Below are 13128 nucleotides of genomic sequence, written 5' to 3'. Positions count from 1 at the left end.
CTCCAGGAGTTTACACTCTAATTGTGTTCCCTCCCATCTCTCCCTCCTTGACCTTTTCTAAAATCCCCATCTTATTTCTGGGAGACATTAATTTTTTTTAAAAAATAGGTTCCAAAAATTACCCTAGATAATTTACTTGTCATTTATGCTATAGGATTATTTATGTACTTACTATAATTGAAGGATGACGAATATCTAATGCATAGCTGACATCTGTAGGATGTGTATTTAATCTTAGAAGTCTGCTGAGGTCTTCCTCGTTGAGTCCAAGATCATGAAGACCATGCATTACTTTCCCATCTGATTTTAGTATTTCCAAAATGCTTGAATTGAAAGAGAAGAAATAAATCCAAAACATTTTCCTGATTTCAAAATCAATGTTAAAATTTTAAATAGTGAAAATGGACTGAGTCATTTCAAATGTTCTAGCAACAATAACTCTAAATTTTACTTTAATAATAATAATAATAATAATAATGATGGCATTTGTTAAGCGCTTACTACGTGCAGAGCACTGTTCTAAGTGCTGGGGTAGATACACGGTAATCAGGTTGCCCCACGTGAAGCTCACAGTCTTCATCCCCATTTTACAGATAGGGTAACTGAGGCACAGAGGAGTGAAGAGAAGTGAAGTTGACTTGCCCACAGTCACACAGCTGCCAAGTGGCAGAGCTGGAATTTGAACCCATGACCTCTGACTCCCAAGCCTGGACTCTTTCCACTGAGCCATGCTGCTTCTTTACAAACGACTACGCTCTCTTACTAAAGGAACCTAATTCTAACTAGACTCCGAGGCAATACCTATGTTGGTTGAGATATGGTAATCAAATCTCTATAAGAAATATGAAAGAATGAATATGACACTGTACATTTCTTCCCACCTAGTTAGAGATATAATCCCTAGGCAAGAAAAGATGAAACACAGTATTTCAGGTCACTACTTCTATCATTAATTCAAGAAGCAAAGAAAAGTCAAATAAAAAACTCCCAAACTATGAAGCACAAACATTACTGCAGTAAATTGTTCAAAATGCAAACTGCTTAACATAATGAGTTACAACTCACCTTTGGAAACACATGCTAGTTCTATATAATTCTTCAAACCATATAGTGTCTAACTCAAACAATACATTATGGGAGGTCAGAAAGTCACTACATTTAAAAGAAAACAAACCTGGAGTGATAAACTTAAATTAATGAATGTTCGGTTATGTCATTCTTACCTAAAAGGATCATGAAGATCCAAGTCAATATGGAGACCATTTATAAACAGACGAGCATCCCCCGGCTGAATTCCAAGGACTTCAGGGAAATTCTTGAGATAGAAACAAAACTATGTCTGGTTAATCAAGAAAATGAAAGAGTGTCTAAGTAAGTATCCTAGATCTTGAAATAGAATGCTGACAGAACGGAACATGAAGATTCTTAGAATTAGCAGTAGCAATGCAGATTGGAGGCCAGTTGTCTTCTACCTCTACACTACCTCATTATTTTTAATATAATACTCCCATACTTTATCTCCCTGGGAGATACAAACTGCGAGTCTGGAGCTGAGACTTGAGCATGAGTGCTGAGAGGAGACAATTAGTTGTTCCTCCAGGAATCTGGTTTCAAACTTAGTATCCTCACACTCTCAAGGAGTGAACAGCTATTCTGCTAATTGGCTAGACAGCAATGCCACGCTAAGCCCACTAATCAACTTTACCAAATAAGTTTTACCAAGACTTAGCTTGGAGCTTTATAATAAGAAAATTGCTTACTTTTGAAATGTTGGCAGGTTGCTAAATATTGGCGCTACTTGTGGACAAATTATTCACTCTTAATAATATTACCAATCTTAATTATATTACCAATCAGACATAAATACCATAAGATGGTTGAACTGTCTTAAAAAAATTCTCAATGATGAAAGCATGTTTTCTAGAAGATGTGAAAGGGGAGAGGGAGATTTATTCAGAACTTCTTTATTTTCATTACAATTTCTCCACTAAGTTAATTGTCTGGGAATAATTGAAATGCCAGTAAAATCTCTTTGTTATATTGGTTTCTTATTTAATTACCTGCATTTGATTTGTTATGCATTTGAACAATCTGCTGCCCATAATTTTGAAAGCAATAAAGGTGGCTGGCCTTATCTGCCCTTTTCCAAAAGTATAGCAAAAGGTGGGGGCTGTTGCATAGGGAATCTGTACTGGGAAGGAGGGTTGAGAAGAATGTGCATGACATTCTCCTCTGGAGATAAACTCCTTTTGATCAATGATCACATCTTGCCCACTCTGTTGCTCTGCACACAATAAGAACTCAATAAATACCACTGATTGATTACTTACTTGGGTTTGCACTGGCCTAAGCAGATTGGAATCAGACAGATTCCTCCTAAGTCCTAAGAGGTCTGCTACCTCCATGCCACAGTGAGAAAAAATGGCATGACTCCATTGGGAGAGATTCATATTTAATACAGGGAATCATCTTCCACCATGAAAACACCTCTAAGCCAAGGAATGGGTTACCAAAGGAGGTTTTGTTACCAAAGGAGGTATTTTAAATAGAGGAAGCCGCAGTGTCCTTTCAAGAATGAAAGATGTACCTCAGTCCTGAGACTTTAGAACTGAGAACCTGCAGGAAGGACTGATTTTAGTGCTTAGGGGTTTGTGTGACACAACTCTCTCTTTCTCTTCCCTTTCATTTATATTCCTTCTGGGACATGGAGGACCACAAGTGAATGTGGGGGAGGGATGCTGCACATAGTGAAATGTATATAAAGGTGATTTTATACCCAGGACACATTTTCAGCTGAAGAGACTGCAGTTTAGTACCCTAATCCAATAGGTCTTGGGAGCTGCTGCCATCTTTGCCACCCACTTTAGTCAACTATTTCTCAGGAGACTGTAAGCTTGTTAAGGGCAGGGAATGTGCCAGCTAATTCTGTTGAATTGCACTCTTCCAGGTGCTTAGTACAGTGCTCTGCCTGACTCATGGAGGTAGTTCTTTGGTTAGAAACCTTTCTTTAATGGTATTTAATAATAATTAGTAATAATAATTATGGTACTTAAGTGCTTTACTATATGCCAAACACTGTTCTAAGCACATAGGGTAGATACAAGTTAATCAGGTTGGACACAGTCCCTGTCTACTAGGTGCTCACAGTCTTAATTCCCATTTTGCAGATGAGGTAACTGAGGCACAGAAAAGTTAAGTGACTTCCCCAAAGTCAAAGAGTAGACATGCGCAGGAGCCAGGATTATAACCCGAGATCCTTCTGACTCCCATGCCTGTGCTCTATTCACTCTGCCATGCTGCTTTCAGTCCTTGTTAAGCACTTACTATACATCAAACACTGTTCCAAGTACTGGGGTAGATACATGTTAATTGGGTTGAACACAGTCCCTGTCACGCATGGGGCTCAGAGTCTAAGTGGGAAGGAGAACAGGAGAAGTTAAGTGACTTGCCCAAGGTCTCACACAGCAAACATATGGCAGGTTGAGTCCTCTGACTCCCAGACCCATCCTCTTTTCACTACTAGGCCACGATGGTTCTTTATCAGTGATAGTACATAGCCCCATCAGGCATAGCTGGGATGAGAACCCTGATTCCATGGCTACTTTCATTCCTTTGGATAAACAGTATGGCTTTTAAAAAATAGAATACTCATCCGATGAGCCTCCTAAAGGAGTGATTCCTAGTTTCTCAGTACTGAGGAGCTGAGTAGTAAAGATTACTCTCATGTGAGAAGTATGCTAGGCTGGAGAGGGAGTTGAATTATAGCAGATTCGAGTGAAACTGAAGTAGCTGATGCAGAGCATAGATTTCTACCAGCAGCCGTTAGCCACATGCAGGAGTGGAGGACGCAGACTGTGAGGGAATTCAGGGCTGAGACAGTAGTGCTGGTGGTGGAAGAATGAAGAAGGAGATATAATTTGGTAGACAGCAGAGATGAAGGTATGGGCTTTGGCATCAAGGGATAGGAAGATGGATAGGGAGTCCTGACAAGTGAAGTGGATCCAGGTTGCAGGCGAGGGAGGCAGTTCAGAAGGTTAGAATTAAATTGATCAACCAAATGTATTTACTGAGTGACCACTGTAATATGCGCTTGGGAGAGGATGATGTAACAGTTGGTAGGCACGATCCCTGTCTGCAATAAGCTTACAGTCTAGAGGGAGAGACAGACAATATAAATAATTTATGGATATAATAATTGTGGTATTTGTTAAGCACTTACTAGGTGTAAAGCACTGTTCTAAGTGCTGGGGGATACAAGGTGATCAGGTTGTCCCACATGGGGCTCAGTTTTTTTTTAATCCCCATTTGACAGATGAGGTAACTGAGGCACAGAGAAGTTAAGTGACTTGCCCACAGTCACACAGCTGACAAGTGGCAGAGCCGGGAGTGGAACCCATGACCCCTGACTCCGAAGCCCAGGTTCTTTCCACTGAGCCACGCATAATCATATAATTAGATAATAATAGATTAGAACCGTTGAGAGGTTGGAGATGTTCAGAGGGGTCACCAACACGGAGTCAGAAGTTCCCATGGGTCAGAATGGGAGAAAGGGGTTAGAGTAGGAAAGGGAGAAATTTGTCAAAGTGAATCAGAAATGCAGAGGTGGAAAGAGAAGAGCAGTAGCTGCAGTGAGTGGCACAGACGAAGTGACATGAGAATCGATGGAGAAGGTGACAGACCAGAAGTAACATTGGGGAATGAGGGGCAAATGAAAGGGAGTTCCTGGTGGTATGCTTACAATCAATTATATCTACTGATGGAGCAGGAATTCCACAGACTACAGGGGAACAGAGTTGTGGAAGGGGAACACAGAGTGGATTTGTGTGTTTGTACTGGGAGGGAGCAGGTGCTGGTTTGGGGTAACAGACAGGCAAGGGGTATGATGGAGTTTTAGGGATCGGAGACTGAATGGGGGGACTGACAGAAGGGTAAAACTGGGCTGTGGTAAAGGAAAGGGAGGAGAACAGAGGATGTGAGGGGAGAGATATTCAGTGTAATGAGCAGAGCATCCAAGGTAAATAAACTGGCATCCTGAATAAAGCAGGACCAAGATTATTTTACTCATTAGTGCTAGGAATCTTTTTTTTCCTCTTTCAAACACCAATAATAAATCACAAGAAATGTGTATTCCTCTAGGAGAAGAGGTTTGTAAGCTGTGCCTAACTGAATTATCCCCATCCAAGATAATGAAATTTGAAAAGAAAAAGTAATTGGGTATAAGACTAAAAAGTGTTTGAGGCTTGGGGCAATATAATAATTAGTTTCTAACAAAGAATGTTCATATGCATGTTGCTCTCTGCAAATGATGATTACTGTGTCAGAAGTGATAGAAGCATAAGGCTGGAGGGAAATCTTTACAAGCCATCTGGGTTACCTCCAGGCTCCAGGAATGGCTGCTCTAAACTATCCACCACCATTATCATCATCATCATCTGTGGCATTTATTGAGCGCTTACTGTGAAGAACACTGTACAAGGAACTTGGGAGAGAACAATTTGGAGTTAGTAGATATGTTCCCTGCCCCACAACAAGCTTACAGTCTATGAGGCAGATGAGTAATTTATTCACATAACTGCCTCCACCGAATAATTGCCCTCTGTCTGGAAATCCTTTCTCCTTGATACTTGACTGAGCAAAACTCTTCCCATCTTCAAAGCCCTTCTGAATCACATCTCCTCCAGGTCTTCCCCTAACTTCCACTTTAGCATTTCCACATCACCTAAGAATTTATGCTTAGTGCTTATGCATCTATCTTGTATATTCTATTTCTTTCTCTGATCTGTAATTTATTTTAGCGATAATTTCCCTTTATGCTCCTTGAGGGTGAAGTTCTATTATAGTTTCCCAAGTGCTTAGTACACTGCATTGCAAACAGCAGACACTCAATACACACTATTGATTGACTGACTGTAATGGAATATAGGGGAAGCAAAGGATCGGGGCACTAAGACTTATAGCTGGTATTTACAGATTTATTGAAAAACCCAACATAAATCAATAAACTGCAGTCACAGCTTAAGCTGCAAAGTTGGCTGACAAGAGAAGTTCATTAAGAGCCTGAGGTTATTTCATTGCAGAATGAATGTTTGAGTCTAAACTGACGAGAGTCTTTCTGACCGATTCCCATCTCCTTCAGAGTAAATTAGGGATGAGTACCCCATATTACTAACTACCGTGTTTATCAGTCAATCAATCATTGGTACCTACCAAGCTCTTACTATGTACACAGCACTGCACTAAATGCTTGGGAGAGCACAATACAACAGAATTAGCAGAGACATTCCCTATCCATAAAGACCTTACAGTTATGGACATAAGGGACTCAATTTTTCCAAGAATTTTTCCAATGCACTGGGAAAGTCACATTTTAACTCAAATTATGAGTTTCTTGATTTAATGGGACCCTTTCTGTTCATAAGCAATAAAGCAATGTTAATTGCCAAATAGCGTTACAAGACAAACACATGAATAGCTATATACTAGATGCTTGGGAACATGTAACTGAAGTAAAAGATGTAAACCAATATTATTTTGTGCTTGTCATTTGGTGACTTGTAACTACGGATTATTAAACTATGGTTGATTAACTTTACAAGTAATATTACTAATACTAAGTAAGGACGCAAAAATGCTTTCACCTTTTCTTAGGTGATGTGGGGAAAGAAGAAGGTAGAGTTCACAGCAAAAAAAACTCCCATCAGTTTAAAAACAAATATACTAGGCAAAACTGTGTATTACAGCAATCAATCAATGGTATTTGAGTACTTACTGTGTGCAGAAAACATATTAAGCACTCAGGAATGTACAATTCAATAGATTTGGAAGACACAATCCCTGCCCACAAGGAGCTTCGGGTTTATAAGGGGAGACAGACACTAAAATAAGTTAAAGATATGGGAGATAGAGTGTAAGGATATGTACTAAGTGTTGTGGGTTTGGGATGAGTATTATTATAATGCCCATATTAACTCTCAAATTTAAGGACAATATTTTAAGATTCCATGGCATTTACATAAATGTGATAGTTTCTCTAACAGAGATTTTATTTTTAAAATAACCTCTCTATATGAGATACTATTTAAGTCCAGTTCAGGTCTCATTCATAGTTTGAAGGTCATATGTGCAATTCTGTGAGAATACAGTGGTCCTACATAATGTAAACACACTTAAATATCCATGAGATTTTAATCTAGTGTCTTTTTTTGACAACATTCCATGCACTGAACTCATGAGCCTTCTGAATAATGGGAGAATTGAGGATAATAAGTCCTTTCATCAATTAATAGGAAGTAATTAGTAGATTAAGCCTATATACAATAAACTATTTGTTAAAAGAGCAAAAAGAGAAAAGAAGAAATTGAAATCAATTCAATTATTTTAATGTAGAAAAGTGTAAAATTCATTTTTCCATACTTTCAGAAAAAGTATGGCAGCCATATTACAACAGTAATTTATAAATGAATAAGGAAAAGACAAACCTTTTGATTTTCTTCTATTTCTTTTCTCATGTCTTGGTTCACGGCAATTCTTGTCAGAGATCTGTAGAAATAATAAATACTCATATCAATCATCCTTCCTTTAAACCTCCTCCTTTGATGGAGGATTTCTCTTCAGATTGCTTCCAGCTGAACAGAAAAACCCACAAGAAGTTCTGTCCTGTCACCATCCCAAATTTGTCAATAAAAAAAAATGGTTTATCTAGAGCCCTGGAAGATATACATCTCTAGACTCTATTCTGATAGCTGATTCAAGACCACAAACTTGACCAAAATCACAGAATTTCCTATAAAATTTTCTCACTGTAGCACCTCAGGAGCAATCCATAAACTTGCCATTGCTCAAATCATTCATTTATTGCTGAATTTCTACTTAATTGCTTAGAAATGAAATCAGGAAATTCTAGGCCTCATTTATCTGCACATTTTTCCCCTACTGAAATTTGGGAAAATCACTAATTTATATGTCAACATTAGGCCCACGGGCTGATGAGGATTCTCTGAAAAATCAGTTTTTCTCTCATCAGTGGAATCCCTCTTCTCCCCTATCACAAGTTTCCCTGTTCAGACAACACCTTTGGCACAAAAGTGTAGGTAGATACCCAATGGTTATAGAATCACATAAATAGTCCTTGCTCTATCAATTCCTCACAAAATAAGCCCAAAAGAACAGAATTCAATCTTGAATCTACCCAGCTCTTAGTACAGGGCCCAGCTCATAGTAAGAGCTTAACAAATTACCAAATCCATAAGAGTGAAAGAGAGCCAGGGGGTGGGGTGGGGAGAGATCTATATTACCATTCAACCTGGAGTCTGGCTATAGATCCATTCACAGTAGCTCAGTCTGAGTAGTCCTAGGGCAAAGTCAGGATCTCATCTCATTGCTAAATGAAATTTCTCAGCAGCAGTGCTGAATGAAGAAGTGACAGGTGCTTAAATTAAAACTCTTTGCTGCCGGGGCGGCAGCGTGGCTCTGTGGAAAGAGTACGGGCTTTGGAGTCAGGGCTCATGAGTTTGAATCCCAGCTCTGCCACTTGTCAGCTGTGTGACTGTGGGCAAGTCACTTAACTTCTCTGTGCCTCAGTTCCCTCATCTGTAAAATTGGGATTAAGACTGTGAGCCCCACGTGGGACAACCTGACTCCCCTGTGTCCACCCCAGCGCTTAGAACAGTGCTCTGCACATAGTAAGCACTTAACAAATACCAACATTATTATTATTATTATTAATGGGTCAAAGCTTCTCAATTTCTAGTCTCCTGAAGCTCTCTGCCCAGAGTTCTTAAATGCAGACATGCAGAGATCTAATGCAAATCTTCCCCCAAAAGGCTCTGCAGCTCTTCCTCTGGTCTCAGGACTTCAACCTGGCTAGGCTCACAGGTCCCAGGAACCGAATCCCAGCCAATTCCAGCACAAACCAAGTAGTGCTCAACCCTACTGAGGAGTAAAATGATTCCACCATATAAAAAAGAGAATGAAGAATCCACAAACCTATCATCCCAGGTAAGCCTTCGAGATTTTGGTTTGATGAAAACAAGTGAGAAGTGAAAAAAACTCTTTGCGCCTGGTTCTAATTTGGCTCTGCCGCTTACCTGCTGTGACTTTAAGCAAGTCACTTATCTCTGTGCCTCAGTTCCCTCATCTGCAAAATGGGGATTCAATATCTATTCTCCGACAGACAAGAAGCCCCATTTATCTACTCTGGCATTTAGTACATAGTAAGCACTTAACAAATAATAATAATTAATGAGGCAAGAAATAAAACACTACCATCTCAGACTCCTCAGGATCATTACAAAACAGAGATTCACATCAATCTGTGGCTGGAGATATGGATCAAGCTAGGAAACATATGTGGCTACATGTAGGTTGTCCAAGCTCAGGAAATCCAGAAATTGTGTTTATAGTCTCCTAACTATTTTGCCTCAGCAACAAAGATGTTCTGGGAACACACACATACATACACAAAAATGCAGAAAGAACCACCATCATAGACAAAAAGAGAGCTTTATATAGATATAAGAAAACCATAATGAACATCTGAACATATCCTCCATCAATAAGATGGACAAAAGCCCCTTGAAGCATAGAAAACCAGCTGAAATGTGAATGCATTAAAAGCTTATACAGTGAAGTTATGGAAAGGAGAAAGACACTACTTATTTTCACTATTTTAAAGTACGGTATCAGAAGATACCATCTTCTACACTTTAAAATTTGTTAAATTTGCATTTTGCAAATTCACAGTAAGACCAGCTCAAAGACCATTTAAATTAAAAGACAATTAAATAAAAAACAAAGAATTCTTAAATACCTGGCCTTTATTGGGAAGTTCTGAGAAATGTCTTTCATTAATTTTAAGGCATCATAAACACGAGTAGACATAATTTGAGAAGCTGCTTGAAAACTAATATCTGGAAGAAAGAAACCATAGGTCAGTAATTCCCACAGTCTGTAAGCATTTTATACATGCATACATGTGATAAATTGCAACTACATCGTAATAGCATTTTATTCAAGCACATAAAAGATTGCACTTGCTTCCCAATTTCTTAGAGTTACATATTTAATCAAGGGTGCTGTGATGAGCCTGCAACAAGCTGCCTTATTGGTGACTGTGATCCCGAGAACAAGAAGAAGGAAAAGACTGGCGAAGGCACTGATGGGCTCGACTCGAGGCAGATGATTGCTGGCCTGTGGGGGGGGTAGAGCATGGAGGGAGGTGTGACTTTCTCTCCCTGTTCTACCTGGGAATGGGCCTGGACCAATCAATGACTGACGCAGAGAGCCACAGCTGCAATGCCTAAGGCAGATAAAAGGTCCTCATTTTGAATCGAGAGGAGGCATGCAGAAGGCACACTGAGACACACAGAAGCAGCAAGAGAAGGAGGGAGGCAGCATGCAGAGGAAAGCACCTGGAGCAGCACGCGCAGCAGTGGAGCAGTAGACAGAGCAGGGGAGCAGCACTTGGAAGCAGAAAGAAGCAGCACTGGCAGAACGGGCTTGACTAACAGACTGATACTGGACCCTTGGTGGAGTGAGTGTATGTATGTGTCACTCCCTTGCACGTCGGTCATACTAAGTAAAAACTTTCCACAGTAATCTTGATGATCAGAGGTGTGGCTTGGTTCCACTCTGTGTCACCGAGGCTTCCCCGATCCAGGAAGGTCCTGGTTGATTCGAGCCCGGGGTGCTCACAACTGGTGTCAATATTTCCTTTCTGAAGCGGGCTTTGAGAGAGCCACAAGAGGCAAAAAGAGGGAGGGAAGTTGACGAGGACTAAGTCCCTTATGATCAGGGATTGGAACTACCTATTCTATTGAATGGTACTTTCCCAAGTGTTTAATACAGTGCTTTGTCCACAGTAAACATTCAATAAATACCATTAATTGATTGATTGGAAGAAGTGAATGAGGAGGAAATGAAGAAAAAGAGAAGACAGGAAAGGAAAAAAGGAAAAAAATGGGGAAGGAGAAGAAAATAAGAAGGATTCTTCCCCTCCCTGCCATGTGGTCTCCTCCTCTGCTTCTGCACACAAAAAGAGGCATAATAATACAAAAAGGAATAAAAAGCAATGTAGGATAGCCAAAATAAAAGATAATTGTGTTAAGGGAGATTATTTCCAGATTTCCCTCATTTAACTCAAAAAGTTGGAGGGGCATGAAAAACTCCTCCATTAAGAATCTGCCTCAGCTTTATGATTGAAATACTATCAATATTGAACAGTTCATATTAAATATTAAAAGCCATTATTATTAAATATTAAATGAAATATCACCTCAGATGTACAACTTGAAGCTCTCATAAGAAGGACCCTATTTACTTGGAGAGAAATTCAAGGATGTATTGTTTGAAGACTCTCAACTACCAACTCTATCCAATTTACTAATACAGTAAATACAAAAAAAGCACCAAGGTTGACACTTCCTTATTTTAAGAGTGGAAGAGTTTACCTATGAGAGCCATTTCTAGCAAAAATACTCTGAATAAGAATGTAGTAATTTGACTGTGTTTACCTTCATTCCATGAAATTGTATACAGCTAAATGAAACATGCCTTTTAAAAATGGGGAAATCTAGCTCTTCATATCTTTCTAAGCACTTAAGAATTCTGAAAAGGCAACACGATGGAGTGAAAAGATTATGGAGGACCCTTTTTGTAATCCTAGCTCTGCTACTTATCTGCTCTGAGATCAATTTAATGTTAACTCCAAATCACCACAATAAAAACTGAACTCACCTTTCCTACCAAACCCATTACTCCTCCAGGGACCAACCCAACACTGTTGATGACACCAATATCCTTCCTTAACTCACAAGTTCACCATCTTGGTTTTATCTTTGACTCTCCCTCCATCGACCTACATATTCAATCAATTACCAAATCCAGTAGGTTCTATCTTCTCAACATCCTCTGAATTTGCTCTTTTCTCTCCATTCAAACTGCTACCACACTGATTCAAGCATGTCATATCCCGTCTTAGCCTCCTGGTTGAACTCCCTGCTCCCAGCCTCTCTCTTCTCCAGTCCATACCTTGATTAGGCTGTCAATCACTTTTCTGAAAAGTCATTCTACTCATAACACTTCTCCCAAGTGCTTAGTATAGGGTTCTGTACCCAGAAAGTCCTCAATACAACCGACTGATTTATCTGCACACAGATGATCCTAAATAATATTGATTGGTTGATCAGTAAACTAGCTTATGTACAGATCATCCATGTTAGATTGTAAGATATGCATGATCATATATCATAGGTAAGGAAATTGAGACTGATACTTGCCGAATAATATGTTGTACCAAGTAAATACCAAACAAATTCAGAAGTTTAGGATTCCCAATATTATCTTAATTCACTAGACCCTCTGATTAATGAGGCATCTCCAGTACCAGAAGTAATAAAAGTGATGTTCTTAAAAGCTGGTCTTTATCACCTCCAAATTCAATCAACTTACAATAGTACATATTTGGCACTAGAGCTTTCTAGAAGTTAATGCTATTCTTTTAAACTTTAACTTTTTGACCTTAGATTTTATAAGATTTTTGGACATTACTGTGAAAAACAGGAGAACATATTTTTCATGTATGAGATTACTTGATGAATGAGTAATGCGTTCTTTCAGCTGAGAAGCTATTTTTATCCATTAAGTGTATAGCACATGTTTTACTAGTAATATTCATAATAATTGGAGAGTCAGGGTGACCTAGTGGAAAAAGCATGGGGCCTGGGAGTCACAGGACCTAGGTTGTAATTCCAGCTCTGCTACTTGCCTGCTGGGTCACAACCTCTCTGTACCTCAGTTTCCTCAACTGTAAAATGTGGATTCAATACCTGTTTTCTTTCCTACTTAGACTGTGCCCCATGAGGGACGGGGACTATGTCTGACCTGATTAACTTGTATCTACCCCAGAGTTTAGAACAGTGCATGACACATAGTAAACGCTAAACAAACAGCATAAAGAATAATAATGGTAATTTCTGTTAAGTACTTGCTACGTATCAAGTACTGTCCTAAGTGCTGAAGTTGATTCAAGATAATCAGGTCAGAGAAGTCTGTCTCCCACATGAGGCTCAAGGTCTTGACCTTGATCCTGGGAAAAGTGAGAACAAGATTCATTTAATCCACATTTTACAA

General features: G+C 39.3%; 1 protein-coding gene across 3 annotated transcripts in view; it reads right to left on the bottom strand.

The window, feature by feature from the left end:
• UGGT2 (UDP-glucose glycoprotein glucosyltransferase 2) overlaps positions 1 to 13128 on the bottom strand; it is a 126673-nt gene that overhangs the window by 76199 nt on the left and 37346 nt on the right. For 2 of the 3 annotated variants that reach the window (XM_029073585.2, XM_029073587.2), the window contains 4 exons: positions 9809 to 9908; positions 7479 to 7539; positions 1224 to 1315; positions 173 to 323 (listed from right to left, as the gene is read on the bottom strand). In XM_029073585.2, coding sequence (XP_028929418.1) covers positions 173 to 323; positions 1224 to 1315; positions 7479 to 7539; positions 9809 to 9908 — 404 coding nt within the window. The remainder of the gene's footprint in view (positions 1 to 172; positions 324 to 1223; positions 1316 to 7478; positions 7540 to 9808; positions 9909 to 13128) is intronic. The other variant, XM_029073586.2, reaches the window with a different exon arrangement.

This window comes from Ornithorhynchus anatinus, chromosome 10, assembly GCF_004115215.2.
Source record: "Ornithorhynchus anatinus isolate Pmale09 chromosome 10, mOrnAna1.pri.v4, whole genome shotgun sequence".
In the NCBI taxonomy this organism is placed as follows: Eukaryota; Metazoa; Chordata; class Mammalia; order Monotremata; family Ornithorhynchidae; genus Ornithorhynchus; species Ornithorhynchus anatinus.
This window is presented reverse-complemented; position numbering and strand designations above follow the sequence as displayed.